Here is a 17,554-nt window from a genome sequence, read left to right as displayed (position 1 = left end):
TTTAGCTCATGTGCGTATCGGCTATGCTCCTCCTTGTGCTCATGCAAACGACCGGCAAGCGAACAATTATTTGGTAACATCAAGATTTCATTTGTACTAACGAACACAAGGCTAAAACAGAACTAATACACACAATTTCGAAACACAAAACGAAGGTAACAAAGAAAGAGTGACTAAAATCTTTTTTTAGGAGAACTACATACACAGTAAGTAGCCAAGAAATCGCGGTACTTTTGATGAATGACGACGAAAACGAAAGACGAAGGGTACCACGAAGACGAAGATGGTAGGATAGAGATAAGTGGAGGATAATGCTGATGGAGACGGTGCCGATGAAAGGGTGCGGAACGTTGAGACGCAGAGGTATGATGGATGAATGGAATGACACGAACAGAAAAACAGAACAGAACAGACCAAGAATACCCTTCCAATACCATCCCTGCGTACCTTCCTTCTGTCCTTCCTAATTCCCTCCCAGCGCCGTCCCGGCCGAAGTTCGAACTCGCACCCCGCTCCCTTCTCCCGCCATATCACCAAGTCCCTGTCAACCACTCCAACCCGTCACAGCGTCCCTCGAGCTCTCCATCGAATATCCGCATAAGGCTAAATCCACACCGATCCCGCGAAGCACCAGGATCGTGATTCGTGATTCGTAGAACGGCAGAAATACCCCCATCCGCCATCGGAGTCCCAATCCCCAAAACCGCCAACTCCGTAGAAAAATGCACGCGCCACCGTACGAACAACCGACTCCCCAATCCGGACTGTCAAGAATGGAAGTGCGACGGACGTAATAGGACTGGTGTGTAAATGGGACGGACGTCGGTGTGTCATGCAGGGCTGTAAGTAGGGATGTATGGGTCTGGAATTGGGGCAGGGTAGGACTGGAAGAATGGATAGACAGTTACAGATACGATGGAATGGAAACCCGGAGAGCGAAAGCGAAAGAAACGAGGCGTCGTCCGCGACTTTGCTTTGAGACGAGTGCCAGGCCAGTCACCAGGCAGGGAGGGGGTATCGTGGGTATCGAGAAAGAATGATGGCCCGGGGTGACTGGTGATGCGAGGACGTCGGTGCTGTGTTGGGTACGTATCGCGCAAATCGAGGATGTCAAAAGCTGACAAAAAGACAGAGGACAGAGGACAGAGGACAGAGAAGGCGGTGAAGCGAGAAGAAGGTGAGTGAAGTGTACGGGATACAGTAATACTAATGAATGGTGTGCGTTGGTGCAGAGAGCGTGCGGATGTGCGATGTGCTTCCGACCCCGTCTAATGTGTGTGTGTGTGTGTATGTGGTATGCTGATTTTTGACATGTGCATGTAAGTGTAAGTGTGCCGGGAAGGGCGGTGGGTACTAGATACAGGTGCTGCGCGATATTGCTGCGATACGAAGAGCGTAGACGAGGTAGGGCGAGATAAGATGAATACCGAGGAATGGAGGGAGACTCAAGATGACGGAGCGGGAATTGGGAGGGAGGAAGGTCAAAAAGTCCCAGTGGGCTTTCAATAGGATAGGCTATAAGCCGATAGGTATACGTTAACGTATATGGTTACGGAGGTGGGGTGAGGGTGAGCTAGCTGCGGGGCTTTCGCATAGCTTCAAGTTGAAGGGTACCCTAAGGAGACAAAACATGTCGAGCCAAGAAGATGAGAGGATGGAGCGCGAAGGAGAGATGAAATAGATGCGAAGTGTGTGTAATGGAGGGAGCGAGTGGGATCTAGTATGGCTGATGTTTGAACTCGTCCGAGATCTGTTGGCTCTCGGGGTCGAACTCTTTGCCCTCGGCGGAGACGACACGTCCTGACGCGTCGTAGGTGACCTTGTCCGCTACTGAGAACGTGTCCATCTGCACACAACACCAACACCAATCGTCATCACGACCAACCGCAGCGTCAGCATTGAATTCATTTGGGGCATACCGGATATGGGGTCAAAGCATGAAATGGAATGGAATGAGTCGCGTACCTGTACGTGCACACCGCCTGCCGTCGACCTCGCGACAGACACGTTCGCAGGACCCCTCGAGGCCGTGCCCGAATTGAACCGAAGCGCGTTATTAGTCGAAGGTGAACTCGATCTGTATAGCAAAATGCACGGAGCAGAGCAAAGCAAAGCAAGCAGGTGAGAGGGGAAGAAGACGCGTCAGTGATGATGGAGGGGCGGGATGGACGGTGCGTACGAACGTGAACACCTCTGGGCCTTGGTTGGCAAAGTTGTTCAGGCGGCGGACGACTCGACATGCCACAATCTGATAAGAACGGTACAGGAACGAAGTGTAAGTGGCGCAGGAAGTAAAGTTTGTGAAGATGGAAGGATAAGTTGTTGCGATCGATGGTAGAATACGTACGGTGGAGATTACGGCTGCAGGGACGTTGGCGATGACAGACATCACAGCGTTCAAGTTGAGCAACATGAATACAGTGGCGGTCATGTTTGCCAAGAAGCTAAGGGTAGATCGCATCATCAATACCGATATCGAACTTCGATGAAATGGAGACTCACGCGACGAGGAAGTAAACCAAACCATCACCGAAGATCATCTCCACGAGTCTACTGCGTCCACCCTTGGGGAACGCGAGCTTCCACGCTGTGAGGGTGAGAACGACAAAGTCGAAGGCCATGGTATAGATGAAGGAAGCGGCGAGGAGAGTGTTATCGGTCGAGGTGATAACACAACCTGTGCCTTCGACCCAGGCAGCTTTGAGGAGAATACCGTGGAGAAGTAGTGACCAGTGACCGAGGATGACGGCGATCAGTGGGCAGACAATGTACCACTTCTGTGACCAGATAGCCATGCTGTGGATGAAATGAATGTGAGCAGAAGTATGTGAGTAAGATCGACATAGAGGGTTAAACGTACGTTCGTACAGAAAGGTTTACACTTGCCATTCCAATGGCGAAGTTACCGAAACACTGGTTGAAGGTGTACAATGCTTGACAGTTCACCTCCCTACACAAAGACAATCAGAGGCTGAAGCGACTTGAACATGCAATGGTGCGTACTTGGTGACATCCAACGCGATGGTTCTAGAGTCGCATCAAAGCATATCATAAGTATAACAGCTATCATTAATATGATGGGACCAACGCACATCCCCATCAGCGCGAACAGTAGACAGTACCGCCCAAGGAAGTAGAAGGTCTGTTCAACGAATGATGTAAGCCGTGATGCTTCCGATGAAAAAGCAGAGAAGGGTAAGGCCTACCAGTGGCCACCTGAACCTCTTCCTGCCAGTCAAGAAGGCAAAGTCGAAGTCAAGAGTCGCCTGAGTGACAGCAAAGAAAAGACAACACTATCAGACAATGAAGATAGTTTATTGGGCACGACGACATACTGAATGATGAATGGTCGCCACAGACACTCTTGGTTAGAACATGGTTAGAGACAATGAAACGTGAAGACATACTAAACCATTCCCAGCTAGAGCACAGTGGCTTCAACACAATGAATCAAGTTCAAAGCTGAATACGACGTACATGTATAGACCCAACAGCGTATGCATGAATTTCGTGAACGCCGCTGTGAGTTAGACGTTGACCAAAGTAATCAGGAATATGTTGTCGGTGAAACACAGTGTCGCACTAACCTGAGTCCGTGGCAAGCTCGGTGGCGGAGTTCCAGTCAACCATGGCGATGAGTATGCACAAGAGTAACCGAAGGCGGATGAGGACAGTTCACAGCCTGAGGGTGGGAGACGGATGGGGTAGGAGGACCTGGCGGAAGCAAATAATGGGGACATGTGGAGGTATAAGTATGCAGCGTCTTGGACGAGCAGTACGAGAATGGCAAAGGCTGGTCCGGGGGGTCATCATGAGATAACATTTAGCGCCTGAACCGAGTGAAAAGCGTAAACGAGGGTTCGCTCCAGAGCTTGAACTGCTCGTCCAATTCAGAACGAATCAGGTCGTCCTTCCTCCAATCCGGCTTTACGGCGGGCTCGGCGGATTCCCGAGTGCGTGAATTCCTTCCCTCTTCGGGATGAGCCCTTGCAACATTCCTTTTGCGTCCTCGTCGTCAGCCCGCTCGTTCGTCCCACCGGTCGCTTCTTCGTCCACGCACGCAAGATACGACATATCCACACTCCCTGCCCTCATTTTATCCCACCATTCGAGGAATATACCCCTTCCTTTCCCCTTTCCTGTCCAGACTTTCGCAGCGCCACACCGATCCCGTTCAGACTCAAGCGACCTCGACCGACAGCGAGCGTCACAGCCTTTGATGCGGCCTACACGTCTGATGGCCCTTTGACGACTCTCACAACTGCGGCTTCCCAGGCCGGACGAGGGCAAGCGGCGGAAGAAGTCTTCGAACTCTGACGAAAACTTCGGTTCCCGTGAGCCATATACGTACACAGACGCCTGTCCTCGACATCTCGTAACCCTCCTCGAAGCTTGCTCGGACGCCCCGATTTTTCATTCACTTTCATTTCCGCTTCGTTGGAGGTGCCCTTCATTAAATAATTAACGATCAAGTAGCCGAGACCGTCAAGCGTAAAGCTGACAGCTCCCAAGCGCAACTGCAGACTTGACTGCAAGGATTTATGAGTCTCGGGGCTCCCGTGAACCTTATGGAGCACATTCCTGCCCAGGACGAGCGCTTTAGGCAGGATTTGTGGGCGGCGGCTGAGCAGGCCGGAGGACCCTGCAGCTTCTGCTCCTCAAAAGGCAGGTTCAACGAGTATGATGAAAAACATCAAATTCAAGGCTTCGAGCCCCTCCAGAACTTACACTCGAAGTGCACGATTACTGACTTGACCGCATTCCACTAGCCTGCCCGGAATTGTGCGTGCGAACCCTTGGGAGGCCCGCTGCCGGCTTCGTGCAGGGTATTTGAGGCTTCTGATAGATAGATCGCCCACGGTACTACTTAGCCCCCATCGGTGCCTATCTAACTTGTACCGACTGCCCCTCCCCTTGTGCCCGAAAAGGTCACCCTTTGAGTGTCAATACTGCTTCTAATCGCCTTCGCTTGAGTGCAAGCGACCCTCACTTTCCTTTCACTCCTCCATTCCCCTTCTTCAGCCACCTCCATCTCTCACTCGCCGACATCTCCTTCTTAGACTCCAACTACCACCACTTGGCCTGTCTATCGCCACCGCCTCACCCTATCCCACTACAAAGTATGGCTTTCTTGGATATGTCATCTCCTACCGTTCTCGGTTCCACTGTCCTGCTGGCCGTGTTACTCCGCTACTATGTCCTGCGCAGGAAAACCGACTTGGACGTCCTACCATGCCCGGTATGCACTTCAGAACCTCTGGTTTGCGCTTTGCCTCAGACCCCTGACTATGACGTATCCGTTCTCAGCCCTCCGACGAGGCTACTCTCTTTTACGGACACGAGAAGAAAGTGTTTGACAATGAGTCAAACGAGATGTACATGAAGTGGATGTCCGCTCTTGGATCTTTCTACAAGATAAAGGCTGCCTTGTTCCATGAGGACGTTGTGAGTACTTTTCTGAACTTCATCCCCTTGTCCGCCTTGAATTCCCTAACTCTCGCGATCTTCGTAGATCGTCGCCGGTGACAACGCAGCTGTTGCGCACATCTTTCAGTACTGCGACAACTACGGTCAGTCTCTTTCCCTTTCGCGCACCCTCCGCACTTCATCGCATGCGTGCACGCACCACCCATCCCATCCCATGCCCATGTGGGCAATCCTTAATGTCCTCGGTCCTCCGACATCAGGATTCGCCCCAGATTAGCCTTTGCCACGACCCCTTTCATGATGCGCGCTCGCTGACGCCCGATATCGCATGTTTGATGTTTTTTTGCTCGCTCGCTCGTGAAACAGTGAAGAGTCCTATCTTCAGACCTCCGATTGCAAATCTCCTCGGGAGAGGATTAGTCTGGGCCGAAGGTGATGATCACAAACTGCAGAGACGGATTTTGGCTCCGGCGTTCTCGTGAGTTTTCGCTCTTTCATTCTAGACTTTTCCTTTCTCTCCATGTAGATACCTTTCTAGATGAAGAAGCTGAAACGAAAACGTACTGTGTTTTGTAGACAGGAGAACGTCAAGGGTATGGCAGATGATATATTCGAGAGCGCTGAGCGGGTAAGGATATTCACGCCACACTTATAGCTAGTTGCTCCGAAGACTCAACTCGACACTCGTTTCACTTCTGCTTAGCTTGAGACCCGCTTGACTAACCAAGTTCTTGCCAATAATGGAGGCGCCACTGTCAACATCGTCGAACAGACCTCTTCCTGCACGTAAGTCTTCTCTCATATCTTTTCCCACTCCATCGTCTCTCATTCCAGTCTTCTCTCGTCTTCCCTATACCAGCCTCGACATCATCGGACGCGTCGCATTCGGTCATGACTTTGGTTCAGGCGAATCCGCCGAGGCTAAAGAGATCGCCAGCGCCTGGCATAACCACGTGAACATGGGTCTCACCTACTCCGGCTTCATCGCACCGCTCCTCGTACGCACCTTCCCCTGGATCGTGAAGCTGCCGATCCCGGCGCTGCAGGCTCAGGGGACGACGAAGATGATCGTGGACAGGCTGACGAAGAGGATCATCGAGAAGGGAGTGGTGAACGAGAAGGGGAGGGACATCTTGAGTTTGTTGATGATGGCCAACAGGGACGCGAAGGAGGGGAATAAGTTGACCGATGAGCAGTTGGTGGCGAATGTTAACACTTTTATGTGCGTGTTTTTCTTTTCTTTGACTTCGTTTGTGATTGTGCGATTGCCATGAGGCTGATTTGGTTCCGTTCGATTTGCGTCCGTGTGACGTGTGGCGTGTTGTGTGGCGTCGGAATTATAGTATGGTCGGCCATGAAACTACTGCAGGCTCCGTCGCCCTCACTACCTATGCTCTCGCCCGCAACCCTGAGATGCAGCAGAAACTCCGTGATGAGCTTATCTCCGCTGGTGATATCACCTACGAGAGCATCCAGAAACTCGAGTACCTCGACGCCATCGTGAAGGAAGGGTGCGTACCATCCTACATCATCTCACTGCACCATGTCCCCGGTTTGATGATGCGCCGCTAATCATTCCATTCCTTGTGATGACTGCAGTCTCCGCGTGTACCCCGCCTCGCCACACACTGAGCGCATCAACCTTGAAGACGACGTGATCCCGCTAAGCAAGCCCATCACCACCACCGACGGTCGTAAGATTACCTCCTACCACGCAAAAGCCGGCACGGTACGTTAACCTTCCACTCTACCACCGTTCATTAAGGTCATGAAATCGACTAATCGTCAATCGTCTCTCGCCGCGTCGATAGATCTTCCATATTCCGTTTACCGCCATGAACGTCAACCCTGAAGTGTGGGGCGAAGACGCACATATCTTTAAGCCCGAACGTTGGATCATCCCTGGCGGCGTGCCTCAGCCTAGTGAACTCCCTCACGGATGGAGCGGTCTCGTTACCTTCTGCGACGGGCCCAGGAACTGCATTGGCTGGCGACTTGGTGCGCAGTCCTTCTCTTCGCCTCGAATACTGAACGATGAATGCTGATGTCGGTTCATGAAATGTAGCTGTACTGGAGTTCAAGGTTCTCATTGCTACGCTCTTCCGCTCGCTCGAGTTCCAGGCTACGACGGCAGACGTGAAACAAATGATCTCGCCTACGCTGCAAGCTGTCGTGGATGACAAGGGCGGATTCTTGCCTCTGCACATCACGCTCGCGCAGCACTAAGTTAGGTGCTGCTCGACTCCCTTGTTCTATTCAACGCTCTCTCCAACAATGCTCTCTTCTGCTGCTCGTCGTTAACCATCTGATTTGCACGTATGTACATATAGTTTCTTGTAATTTTCGTGTCTTTTCCCTAGTTCCTCGGCTGGGCCTCTGCTCATCCTGACTCATCTTTGCTTCATTATCGTGTATACATATTCCTTGCGTGCCACTCATCTCCCATCCAACATCTACCTCGCGATATAGTTGACACCTAATCTTTAGGCTTCCTCCTTCGCATCCGCACCCCCATCCTTCTCTTGGACTCTGACTCTTTTGCTACACACCCACACTCCCTCTCATTTCGCTTCGTTCACAGTTTCTTACACTCAATACTTTCGGCGCTTCATGCGAGCGACGACTGGTTTTCGTCGATTGGGATTTGTGGTCCGTGATTCGTGATTCAGACAGTACTTTACAGATACTGTCGACTGAAGTTTGAATAATTTAAATATAGTCACATTACTACTTCCTGGATCCTTCTAGTCCGAGTCCGAGTCGTGTCACCGTTATAACTTATCTTTGAAGCCTTCAGTGCAAGAAGCCTTGCACGAGACGAAGTCCCGTCCCCGACCGGCCGAGCGACTCAGTGAGGTCTCCCTTGCCACTTCGGTGTCGGCGAGCTCCCCAAGGTCTGCTATGGAGGTTCTCCCCGATCCAGATTCGGACTTGTGTCCACTCTCAAAGCGCATACGTATGTCATCGTTCGAGACTAACTCCAGGTGAACTTGGTGCTACTATTAAGAGATCATTGATGGTGGCACTAGGCTCGCCACACTGTTAGGCATGGCGACCATCAAGCCACACAATCTACTTTGGCTGCCCCTTCATACATACGCATATTTCTTGCCATTCAAGTTTCACTACTAGTCTACACTGGCGGAGACGGGCCTGGTCCAGGTGTGGCGAGGGCAGGGTCATTCTAAGAGTAAGTTAGAACTTAAAACGCCACCAAGGACGTTAGAGGAATTGCGAGCTTCGTATGGAATCAGACGATCAAGCATCGTTTAGACGTTTGTATGTATGCCGCCAGCGAACATATAATGCTGTGCAATTCCTGGGAAATGCCTTCGAAAAAAAAGTCACGACTTGGAATACATATATTCGCAGCCAGTCCGAGGAGCCGTGTCGAGCAGCGAATTCAGTGACAGAAGATCCTCCAACCTAAACAGCAGCGTCATGGATATTCCGCGGTCCCAACTCTCGTCGTTGCAGCAGTGGCCACAATGCGGACTCGATATTAATGAGTTAAGTTCTACGGAAGGTTATGAGCGAATTGCGCATGCATGCATGCATACATGTGGTCTAACGTGCGAATGCGGGCAAACACACAGCGCAAAGGGAGGCAAGTAACGAAGGCAACGAAGCACGCGCCGTTCTAAGGTTGAGAATAATTCGGAACTACTAGTGGCCATATAAGGTAGGTTGAAAGAGACAGTTGAGATAGAGCTGAGAAAAACATCACCCTGCGAAAGAAGAGGTTCGAGTCTGCTATGTTGCTCTATAGAACCTTCGCGCCTCATCGATATCGCACGCCTATCCAGACCGGTCTGCTTCACAGTCTGCTCGCAAGTTAAGTTACATAAGTATGTCGGGATGCGCTCACACGAGGATGCAAATTTGGGAGAGAAGATGAAGAACTGAACTCTTGAGGACTATGGGCGGAGACGAGCAACATCCGAGCGTCTGTATTACCCCTTCAAGTTCCTTGATCCACGGGTGGCTGAACTTGGACGATGGAATCTTGAAGGAAAGTACTGATGGATTCTGTTGACTTCCTGAACGAATCGTTGAACTGACTGAGGCCATGAGGACCGAGTAACGAGGCGTGCATACTTTGACAGGTTTAGGGACTGTCCAAGACGGCCCATTGAATTTACGAGACGGTACGCTGCGTCATGCTACCTAGGGTAACCCGAGGGCTTTTCGACGGTGAAAGGGGCGTGTCAGGCCTTGCAGCGGAACCAGAACGGGAGAAGACGATGGCGTAAGGAAAATGTCGGTCAAAGCGTATAATTTGCACCTGGTTGGATGATGCGAGTGGTGAGAAATAAGTTGTGAGACAGACGCTGATCAGCGAATATAGGCATCAGAGCACACGGAAAGAACATACCGAAAATAGTTGATTGCTAGAACGCGTCAATCATACCGTATGTCTCCAACATTAGAAACACGTTACCCGTACAGTCGCATCCTAACCATTCTATTTCGCATTGACCCAAACGTATTCCTGCGTTCCGTCCCACCCATCGCACAATCGCCACATCTTACCTCACCTCGAAACATCTACACCCGACATCCCAACACGATTCCCACATATCGAAATATCAGACGCCAGAGTAAATCTTATCATGACCGCATACCCCGTAAGACCCGCAAATTTTCCGGTTCTGCAGCTCTGTGCGACTCCACCCGCGACCGTGTCTCATGATGAGCCAGCCTTCTGTCAGGACAACTTCTCGAAGATTTGTGGGTTTGGGCGGGTTGGAGAAGGTTTGCGAAGGTCATATCTAGAGTTATCAGTAGCACGGGTCGGGTGTTATAATTCTGCAATATATCCAACTTCAGTCATTGAGGCCAAAGGGAACGACGAATGCTTCTGGTGCTTCTGGTGCGTTCGTTGCGCGTTGGGTAAGTCATAGGACGATATCGCAAGGTTTGGGGACGTGCGGTTCATTTTAGAGGAGCCTAGCGAAGAGTAGGACGAATATCGGTCTGGAAACGGCCCACGACGGTGGAAGAAGAGGAACACAGCTCAATCGCTGTGTCTGTGGTAGCGCGGCGACCTGTGCAACGAGAAACGGGGCACAATTTGTTGCGCTTCAGGTCTAGTCCAAGCTGGCCTACCTGCACTATACTTCTTGGCAGCGGTCGGGCGGAGGAGACGCCACAAGCACGGCGTGCGGTGCCAGAATATGAAAAGCCTGCGGTAGGCAATCTTTAAGAATGATGATTCCGTATACGGCACAAAGCACCGACGTTCGAGCATACGCACCGACTTTGCTTTGATTTCCTCTGGTATAATATACGACAATATGAGTAAACATATAGCGTGAAAGGATCAGGAGGCCCTCTGAGCATTGGACTGGGCCGCGTGAAGGGTTGACGCCCTACAAGTCGCTTTGACTCAGCGCTGATATTGCGTATTGGTAGTGTCTTGTTATGTCTGTCATCGATATTCTTTGGAAGACATTCGTGTGCAATAGAAAGGTAGTCGAAGGACGGTAAAACTGATGTAGTTCACCTGATAGCACTGTGTCTTCACGATATCTCTGCGGGCGTCGATGCTGAAGGGTGGCGAAATGGAAGTGAACCGTTAGTATTCCCCACACTGAGATTATGGCTCCATTTCATGCGCTCGTAGCTTCAAAGACCCTCAAAGTTCAAAGCTACGTAGATGAGTCAGGGTCGTTCTGAGAGGAAGGGGCCTGGATAAGATATCGTGAAGCCAGAGAAGTTGCAATTGGGAGTCAGGATCTAGCGATCGAAGCAAAGTCACAGGCACCTCCTGGAACATTGCTAGCCCGTCAAAGCCTGATTCGTGCTGTCGTTTACACCTCTCAGCAAAGAGCTAGCAATTGACCGGACGAGGCGCGAAAAGGACCGTGATCATGGAGGGCACAGAAAAGTGCGACGAGTGGCGGCCCGAGATGCGTGGTCGGTACGTGGGCCGAACCTCCGCTTCGAATTCCGACACTCCGCTCAAGAGAGACATCGAGAGCCACGCCACAGTACGCCACGTCTTACCACCATCATGTAGCTAAGTTTATCTTCCCGGGGCTGAAGTTGAGTCAGCCATCAGCGACACCCATTTGTACTAGGTATCGACGCTGTGAACGTTCTTGCATTCGACGGCGACAAACAGACTACTTAGACCACCTGGTGAAGCACCCGAAGGCTTGCTATTACTGCCCTGGTTACTTATCGCTGCTGAACTCACTCATGTCTTCCAATACCAACAATGACATTGCCACACCAGCATCTCCATGGAATCTTCCAGCTGGGATCAGTTCTACTCACATCACAATTCGCAACAATACTGTCAAATCTCACTTCCTCTCCGCCGGGAATCCCTCTGACCCTCTCATTCTCCTCCTTCACGGCTTCCCCGAACTCTCGTACTCCTGGCGAGACGTCATTATGCCCCTCTCATCTTCCAACAGCCCGGGAGGCACAGGCTACTACGTCGTCGCACCAGACCACCGAGGCTTCGGCCTCTCCTCCCTCCTTACCCGCTCTGATCCTTCCTCACAAATCTCGTACGACGAAGACCTCAACGACTACAGACAGGAAGAATTAGTCGAAGACGTAGTTGCACTCGTACACGCTCTAGGAAAGACGAAAGTGCATCTACTCATCGGTCACGACTTCGGATCTACGATCGCGGGGAACTGTGCGATCATCCACCCGGAGCTTGCTGAGAGATTGGTGCTTATGAGCGCGCCGTTCACGGGTCCAGTGCCACAGACGGATGAGGGCGTGGCGCAGGGTAGGGCATTTATGGAGATGGTGCAGCGTGGACTTGCGGCCCTGGACCCGCCGAGGAAACATTATATGGTGTATTTCTCGGGTCCGGAGGCGAATCGCGATATGCTCACGGGTGGCGGAGAGAAAGCGGGTAGTGGAGAGGGGGAGTATTCTTTCCGCGACTTCATACGCGCGTATTGGCATGTGAAGAGTGCGGATTGGGAGCTGCAGCCGGACCCGCACTCTATCCCGATGCCTTCTCCTGGCTCTCCAGATGCGAAGAACGGTAATCCGCTCGAGGCTCTCGCAGAAATTCCCGAATATTATATCATGCGCTCGGAACTCACCATGCCACAAACCGTACTTCCCCATCTTCCCCGCACCATCAAATCCGCGAACGAAGACGAGGAGCATTGGATGTCCGAGAGCGCCCTCGCGGTCTACGTGGACACCTACCGTCGTACAGGCTTTCAAGGCGGTCTCAACCTCTACCGTGCCATGATATCTCCTCTTGATCCCTTACCCAATGCGAAGCCGGAGCTGATGAAGCGGAAGATTGAGGTGCCGACGATGTTCATTGCCGGTAAGAAGGACTGGGGAACGTGGCAGTTTCCGGGGGCGGTGGAGAGGATGAAGGCGCTGTGTGTGAGAATGAGGGAGGCGGGGAGAGGTGAGGAGGGTGTTGTGTTGGTGGAGTGTGCTGGACATTGGGTGCAGCAGGAGAGACCGAAGGTGGTTGTGAGACTATTGGCAGAGTTCGCTATGAAGGGGGTTTGAATGGTTCGGAATTCCTCGCATGACCGCCCAGGATTGGATAGGACACTGCTGCTGAACCTAAACTGTAACCAAGAGTTCGAAATAACTACTGTAAACGAGGAAAGTGCCCTGAGGATGGTGTACGAGTAGTTGTACTTCAATATATTGTACACAGTTTTATTCGGAATTGATGTTGCCACCTTCGCCACAATGAACCAACACGTGCAGACGCGTCGACGCTATTTCACGCAGTCGATCGCGTCGAGCATGATGCTTGCATGATGCTGAGGCTATTAGCGCAGCTCATGCACGATGGCTACGCGACGCGTTCCCCATCGTCGACAGTACTTATCCTTGTAGTCGTTTATCAACGGCTGAGTCGTTTTGCTCGGAATTGCCTTCGCTCGCACGCTAGGAACAACTCTTACATAAGCACGGTCTGGGTGCCACCATGACGCCGTGGTGCCTTGGATTCGCGTTGCCACATGCCACAACCGTCCAGTTGGTTTTCTGCTCTGGACCTCTTTCTTCTCGACGCTCAATTTCATCTTCACGCTTCACATCTATCCTCTATATTTCTCTAGTTCTCCCTCGACTGTTGTCCAGGACGTCTATTCATTCTCTTTTTAGCTTTGTTTCTCAGACAATTTCAACATTTGGACACTTCGACGAACCTAAACGGCGAAGTTTCAACCACCCATATTTACACCCTCACCCACACCCACATCATGTACGGGAGGAAGATTATGCAGATCCTCGAAGTTCCCGAGGCCGATTCAGAGTCAGAAGACGACGCTCCAACACAACCAGTCGCTCTTCGCCCTCGCCCGCCTGCCTTGGGAGCTCTTGACCGGTGGTCGTCATGGGACATCCCGAGCTTGACTCTCCCGAAAGCGAAGAGACAGGGTGCCGGGCTTCGTATTGCTACGGATCCTGATTTTTCCAGTTCGCAGGTGAGTTCTGACGATTTCTGTGGCTTGGATGGAGAACCTTACCGACATTTCGTTTGGGGCCACTAGGAACTCGTTGGCACAGCCTCTTTGCGGCTCCCGCCTTCTGCTCGACGGCAGGCATATAATCCACGGTATTGACCCATGTAGCCCATGCAGCTTCTCACTATTCGTTACTGACCAACTGTTGGTTATGCATGCGACAGGACTCCCGACTCGAGTTTCACCTTCGGTCGCGCACCTTCCTTCCAAATTAATACACCTCCGCCTTCCTCTATTAGTCATCCAATCTCACCGCTCTCTCCTTCTTATTCCGCCTCCCACACACAACACAGACGTGCAGAACGATATTCTCGCGACGAAGCCCAACTTGTTTCATCCCTTCAAACACATTCACTTCGCCCATCTGCATCTCCACAGGAGCTTCAAGTTCTCGCCCTCGCCAAGGCGACCTCATTTCTCACGGAACGAGCCGAAGAATCAAAGCATAAGGTTACGGTGTTGAGAGCAAGATTAGCAGCTGCCGGGAGTGATGTCGATGAGGACCAGTACAGGACGTGGCAGAAGGAGAGGTGGATGGAGGAGCATTGGATCAACGTCGTGGAAGGGCAGACAAATTCGCTGAAGCAGTCCGCGAAGGGAATATTCGCACTTCAGCAACAGACTCCCTCCCAGAAGTCACCACAAATCGAGCCTGATACTGGCAAGGAGGAGTCGGAGACGTCAGACATCGAGCGACGCAAGGAAGCCAACCTAGCCAAATTCTTCTCCGTGTCCGCCACGCACACCTCTATCCTTTCGCACCAACCCTCCCGTCATGCTCGTTCGAGCTCTCTCGCGTCCCCTCGCGTACTGTCGCCTCTGGACATCGAGCCGCTCAAGTTGCGTACTTGGCCTCTAGTCCCAGAAACACTGAAGAAACCCATCGAGGGCTTTTCCGGAAGACCTCTCTCTGTGGACGATCCCCGTCTCGTTCGACAGCGCGCACAGGTTAAATCACCGCCTCCGCCGTTGAAGCTTGTGGACGAAAACGGACCGAATGACACGGCTGATCCGGAAGAGCACGCGAAACGAGATTGGCCACGTTCGGCTCCTGCGACGGCTACGGAATCCATCTTCCCTAATGGGTCGAACGCTTCGACATCCTATTACCAGTCCTCCAACAGAGCGTCCTCCTCTTCCTCCACTCGCAACGACAGCAATCAAGTGCCGCGCAAACGAGGCCACGGCCACTCATCCTCCCTCGCCAGTCTGGCCAACTACGCCCCGAAACATTCCTCCATTACCTCCTCGGATTCCGGCTACGCAACGATTTATAGCAGTCCTGTCTCACGCACCAAAGAAGAGATCCTGGAAGCGTTCGCGGCGACGAGGTATCCTGTCCCAGAATATGTTTCTAGTTTGTTGGATACGTTCGAGGAGGTCACGGAGAAGTATAATGCGTTTGCGCCGAGCTCGCCTGTGGTCGTGAAGGTGCCAAGGGGATCGAGTGCGGAAGCTTCTAATACTTCGAAAAGTACCAGTCAGTCTCGTCCAGTCAATAATACGAAGGAGAAGTCGAAGTCGAAGAGCAAGGAGAAGAAGACATCTTCGTCGAGCAAGGAGAGGGAAAAGGAGGTCTACTCGTCTCCTAAGGTTTCGCGCTCTTCGCTAGATAGTACACAATCGCGGTCGAGCCGTCATCATGCCAGCGCGTCCAGCAGCACCGTCAACCTCCCGAGTACGAGTGCCACTCAGTCCAAGTCCAAGTCCAAGTCCAAGACTTCATCTTCCTCACCCACTTCTAAAGCCAAGTCACAGTACCCCTCTACATCGCATTCAGATTCGCATTCTCGCTCCTCGTCTCGCCTATCTCTCACTCCCGAAATCTCGAGCTCAACGCAACATCGTTCACGCACGACGTCTCATCCACAAACTTCGCGCACTTCCGCCTCCACGTCAGACTCACGAACACGCTATCACTCGCATTCCTCGTCCAGCCGTCCTTCGACCTCCCCAGCCCCCCGCGCCGCATCTTCTTCCTCATCAAAGCCTGCGTTCCGTATGAGTTTTGGCGGACTCCACATCGGCGGACACCTTGGAGGCAAGAAGGCGACGTCTCTTTCTAACGCTGTTGCTGCATTTAGTGAAGTTGCAGAGGGTCTGAGCGCGATACATGAGGGTTCATGGGACGAAATCACGCCGAGCGATGTTCGTCGGTCGTCGTCGAGGGACAACGAACTCGCCGATCACAGCAGACATCATCACCGTCACCATCATCATCACACTCGCGACGAACCCGAACAGAAAGCCTCCCCGACCCCGAAGAAGCCTCAGACCAAACGAGCAGGTTCGAGCGGGTTGTTCCACAGAAGGAAACACGCCGACGGTGAACATCCCAATAACGACGATACACCCTCCGACCGCGATGGCGCACGTACTCCTACCAACGAAGATGGGCACGAAACTGAACCGAAAGAACGTCCGGCGATTCCTCGTCGCCAGTCATTGCTCAGAAAAGTTCGTCCACCGAGCTTCAGGAGGTCCTCGACAGATGATACCGTGACACCCCAGAGCAACGGAGCCGAAGGTTCGCAGTCGACGTCGAGTCGTCCCCAGACCAGGGCGGCATCGTCGTTGGGGTTTGTGCCTCGGATCTCTGAGGAACGCGAGCCAGCGGAGGATGGTCCTGCTAACCACCACATTCATTCCAATGGCCACAAGCATAGTCATAGTCATGAAGCACGCGCCGCGAGCCCCGGATCCCAGTTTTTACGTCCAGAAGCTGTCACATCCATGAACTTCAACAACGCGAACGGTTCCGTTACGCATAGTCGGTCAGCCTCACCTTCGTCTTTCTCGCTCCTTTCGCCCGTTGGGTCTGTAAGTTTGACGTCGGGAACGAGTCATGACCACGGGCTTGCAGCGCTTGGTGCGAGTGCTGCGAGCCCCAATGTTTCGATGGTGGATTTGTTGAAGAGGAAGCTTTCGGATTTTGGGGGGAAGGGGAAGGCGATTGCTTAATCGTCGACGATACGATGAAGATGAGACGGTCATGCCACGAAGTTGAGGTTTCTTTGATCATACGTGGACTAAACGCGTCGGACTGTGTTTATAGGCCTTGCTTTGGACCTTCTTGTTGCATTTTTTTGGCAATGTCATTCGTTTGGGTTATGGTTGTATCTTTCTTGTCGTAGGTCCCGCCGGTCGCCTGCGTGTCCTCTCGTTCTTGGATCGTGAATTGTCATCAGCACTCCCCACAAATTAGCTTCCATGTTGAAATCTTTACGGGCTCCTGCTCACCCTTCATGCTCACCACATCCCTTTGCCTCTCTTCTCTCAATTTCGATCATGGGACTCCTACAAAAGTTGGACTCGGACAATATTCTCTGTACTAATACTTAGTTCTCACTCACCTCCACCCTTCGAATTATCCCATTCGCTACATCAACCTGTGCTCACTATAGTGATCTGAGCTCCACCCTTCATTGACATCGTTCCAGCACAGATTATATATTCTCACTGCATTGTTGTCTTCTATGTTACAATTGTACATATTACGCCTTTTCTTGTCTAATCGTTCTTGTGTGTACCTTACTAGACCGCATATGCATACTTGGGCTTGTCATTGTTCGTTGCAGTGTACATTTTCATTGACCTTGGTTTATTTCTATTCGAGATCTCGGTGGGCCAATATTCCGGATGGTTTTCAT

The 17,554-nt window shown here is 51.9% G+C and overlaps 5 protein-coding genes across 5 annotated transcripts; 3 read left to right on the top strand and 2 right to left on the bottom strand.

The window, feature by feature from the left end:
• Window positions 1-73: 73 nt before the first annotated feature.
• On the bottom strand, window positions 74-3,701 carry STEHIDRAFT_138010 (uncharacterized protein). The gene is made up of 12 exons (XM_007301716.1): window positions 3,588-3,701; window positions 3,478-3,520; window positions 3,408-3,421; window positions 3,207-3,265; window positions 3,093-3,142; window positions 3,004-3,027; window positions 2,861-2,950; window positions 2,503-2,796; window positions 2,348-2,444; window positions 2,184-2,248; window positions 1,966-2,077; window positions 74-1,846 (listed from the first exon to the last, which is right to left on the bottom strand). The coding sequence occupies exons 1-12, from the start codon at window positions 3,628-3,630 to the stop codon at window positions 1,718-1,720; spliced, it is 1,020 nt and encodes a 339-aa protein (XP_007301778.1). The 5' UTR covers window positions 3,631-3,701; the 3' UTR covers window positions 74-1,717.
• Window positions 3,702-5,018: 1,317 nt separating this feature from the next.
• Window positions 5,019-7,682, top strand: STEHIDRAFT_145671 (cytochrome P450). The gene is made up of 11 exons (XM_007301715.1): window positions 5,019-5,239; window positions 5,308-5,445; window positions 5,513-5,570; window positions 5,794-5,905; window positions 6,004-6,055; window positions 6,131-6,213; window positions 6,287-6,649; window positions 6,771-6,938; window positions 7,027-7,156; window positions 7,239-7,425; window positions 7,493-7,682. Exons 1-11 carry the CDS (start codon window positions 5,123-5,125, stop codon window positions 7,651-7,653), a joined length of 1,569 nt encoding a protein of 522 aa, XP_007301777.1. The 5' UTR covers window positions 5,019-5,122; the 3' UTR covers window positions 7,654-7,682.
• A 2,499-nt stretch (window positions 7,683-10,181) lies between these two features.
• STEHIDRAFT_119627 (uncharacterized protein) lies at window positions 10,182-10,828 on the bottom strand. The gene is made up of 2 exons (XM_007301714.1): window positions 10,685-10,828; window positions 10,182-10,613 (listed from the first exon to the last, which is right to left on the bottom strand). The coding sequence occupies exons 1-2, from the start codon at window positions 10,734-10,736 to the stop codon at window positions 10,378-10,380; spliced, it is 288 nt and encodes a 95-aa protein (XP_007301776.1). The 5' UTR covers window positions 10,737-10,828; the 3' UTR covers window positions 10,182-10,377.
• A 684-nt stretch (window positions 10,829-11,512) lies between these two features.
• On the top strand, window positions 11,513-13,088 carry STEHIDRAFT_145669 (alpha/beta-hydrolase). The gene has a single exon (XM_007301713.1). The coding sequence runs from the start codon at window positions 11,632-11,634 to the stop codon at window positions 12,931-12,933; it is 1,302 nt and encodes a 433-aa protein (XP_007301775.1). The 5' UTR covers window positions 11,513-11,631; the 3' UTR covers window positions 12,934-13,088.
• Window positions 13,089-13,629: 541 nt separating this feature from the next.
• STEHIDRAFT_166807 (uncharacterized protein) lies at window positions 13,630-17,318 on the top strand. The gene is made up of 3 exons (XM_007301712.1): window positions 13,630-13,865; window positions 13,932-13,996; window positions 14,069-17,318. The coding sequence occupies exons 1-3, from the start codon at window positions 13,641-13,643 to the stop codon at window positions 16,863-16,865; spliced, it is 3,087 nt and encodes a 1,028-aa protein (XP_007301774.1). The 5' UTR covers window positions 13,630-13,640; the 3' UTR covers window positions 16,866-17,318.
• The last annotated feature ends 236 nt before the right edge of the window (window positions 17,319-17,554 follow it).

This window comes from Stereum hirsutum (genome assembly GCF_000264905.1).
Source record: "Stereum hirsutum FP-91666 SS1 unplaced genomic scaffold STEHIscaffold_4, whole genome shotgun sequence".
In the NCBI taxonomy this organism is placed as follows: domain Eukaryota; kingdom Fungi; phylum Basidiomycota; class Agaricomycetes; order Russulales; family Stereaceae; genus Stereum; species Stereum hirsutum.
This window is presented reverse-complemented; position numbering and strand designations above follow the sequence as displayed.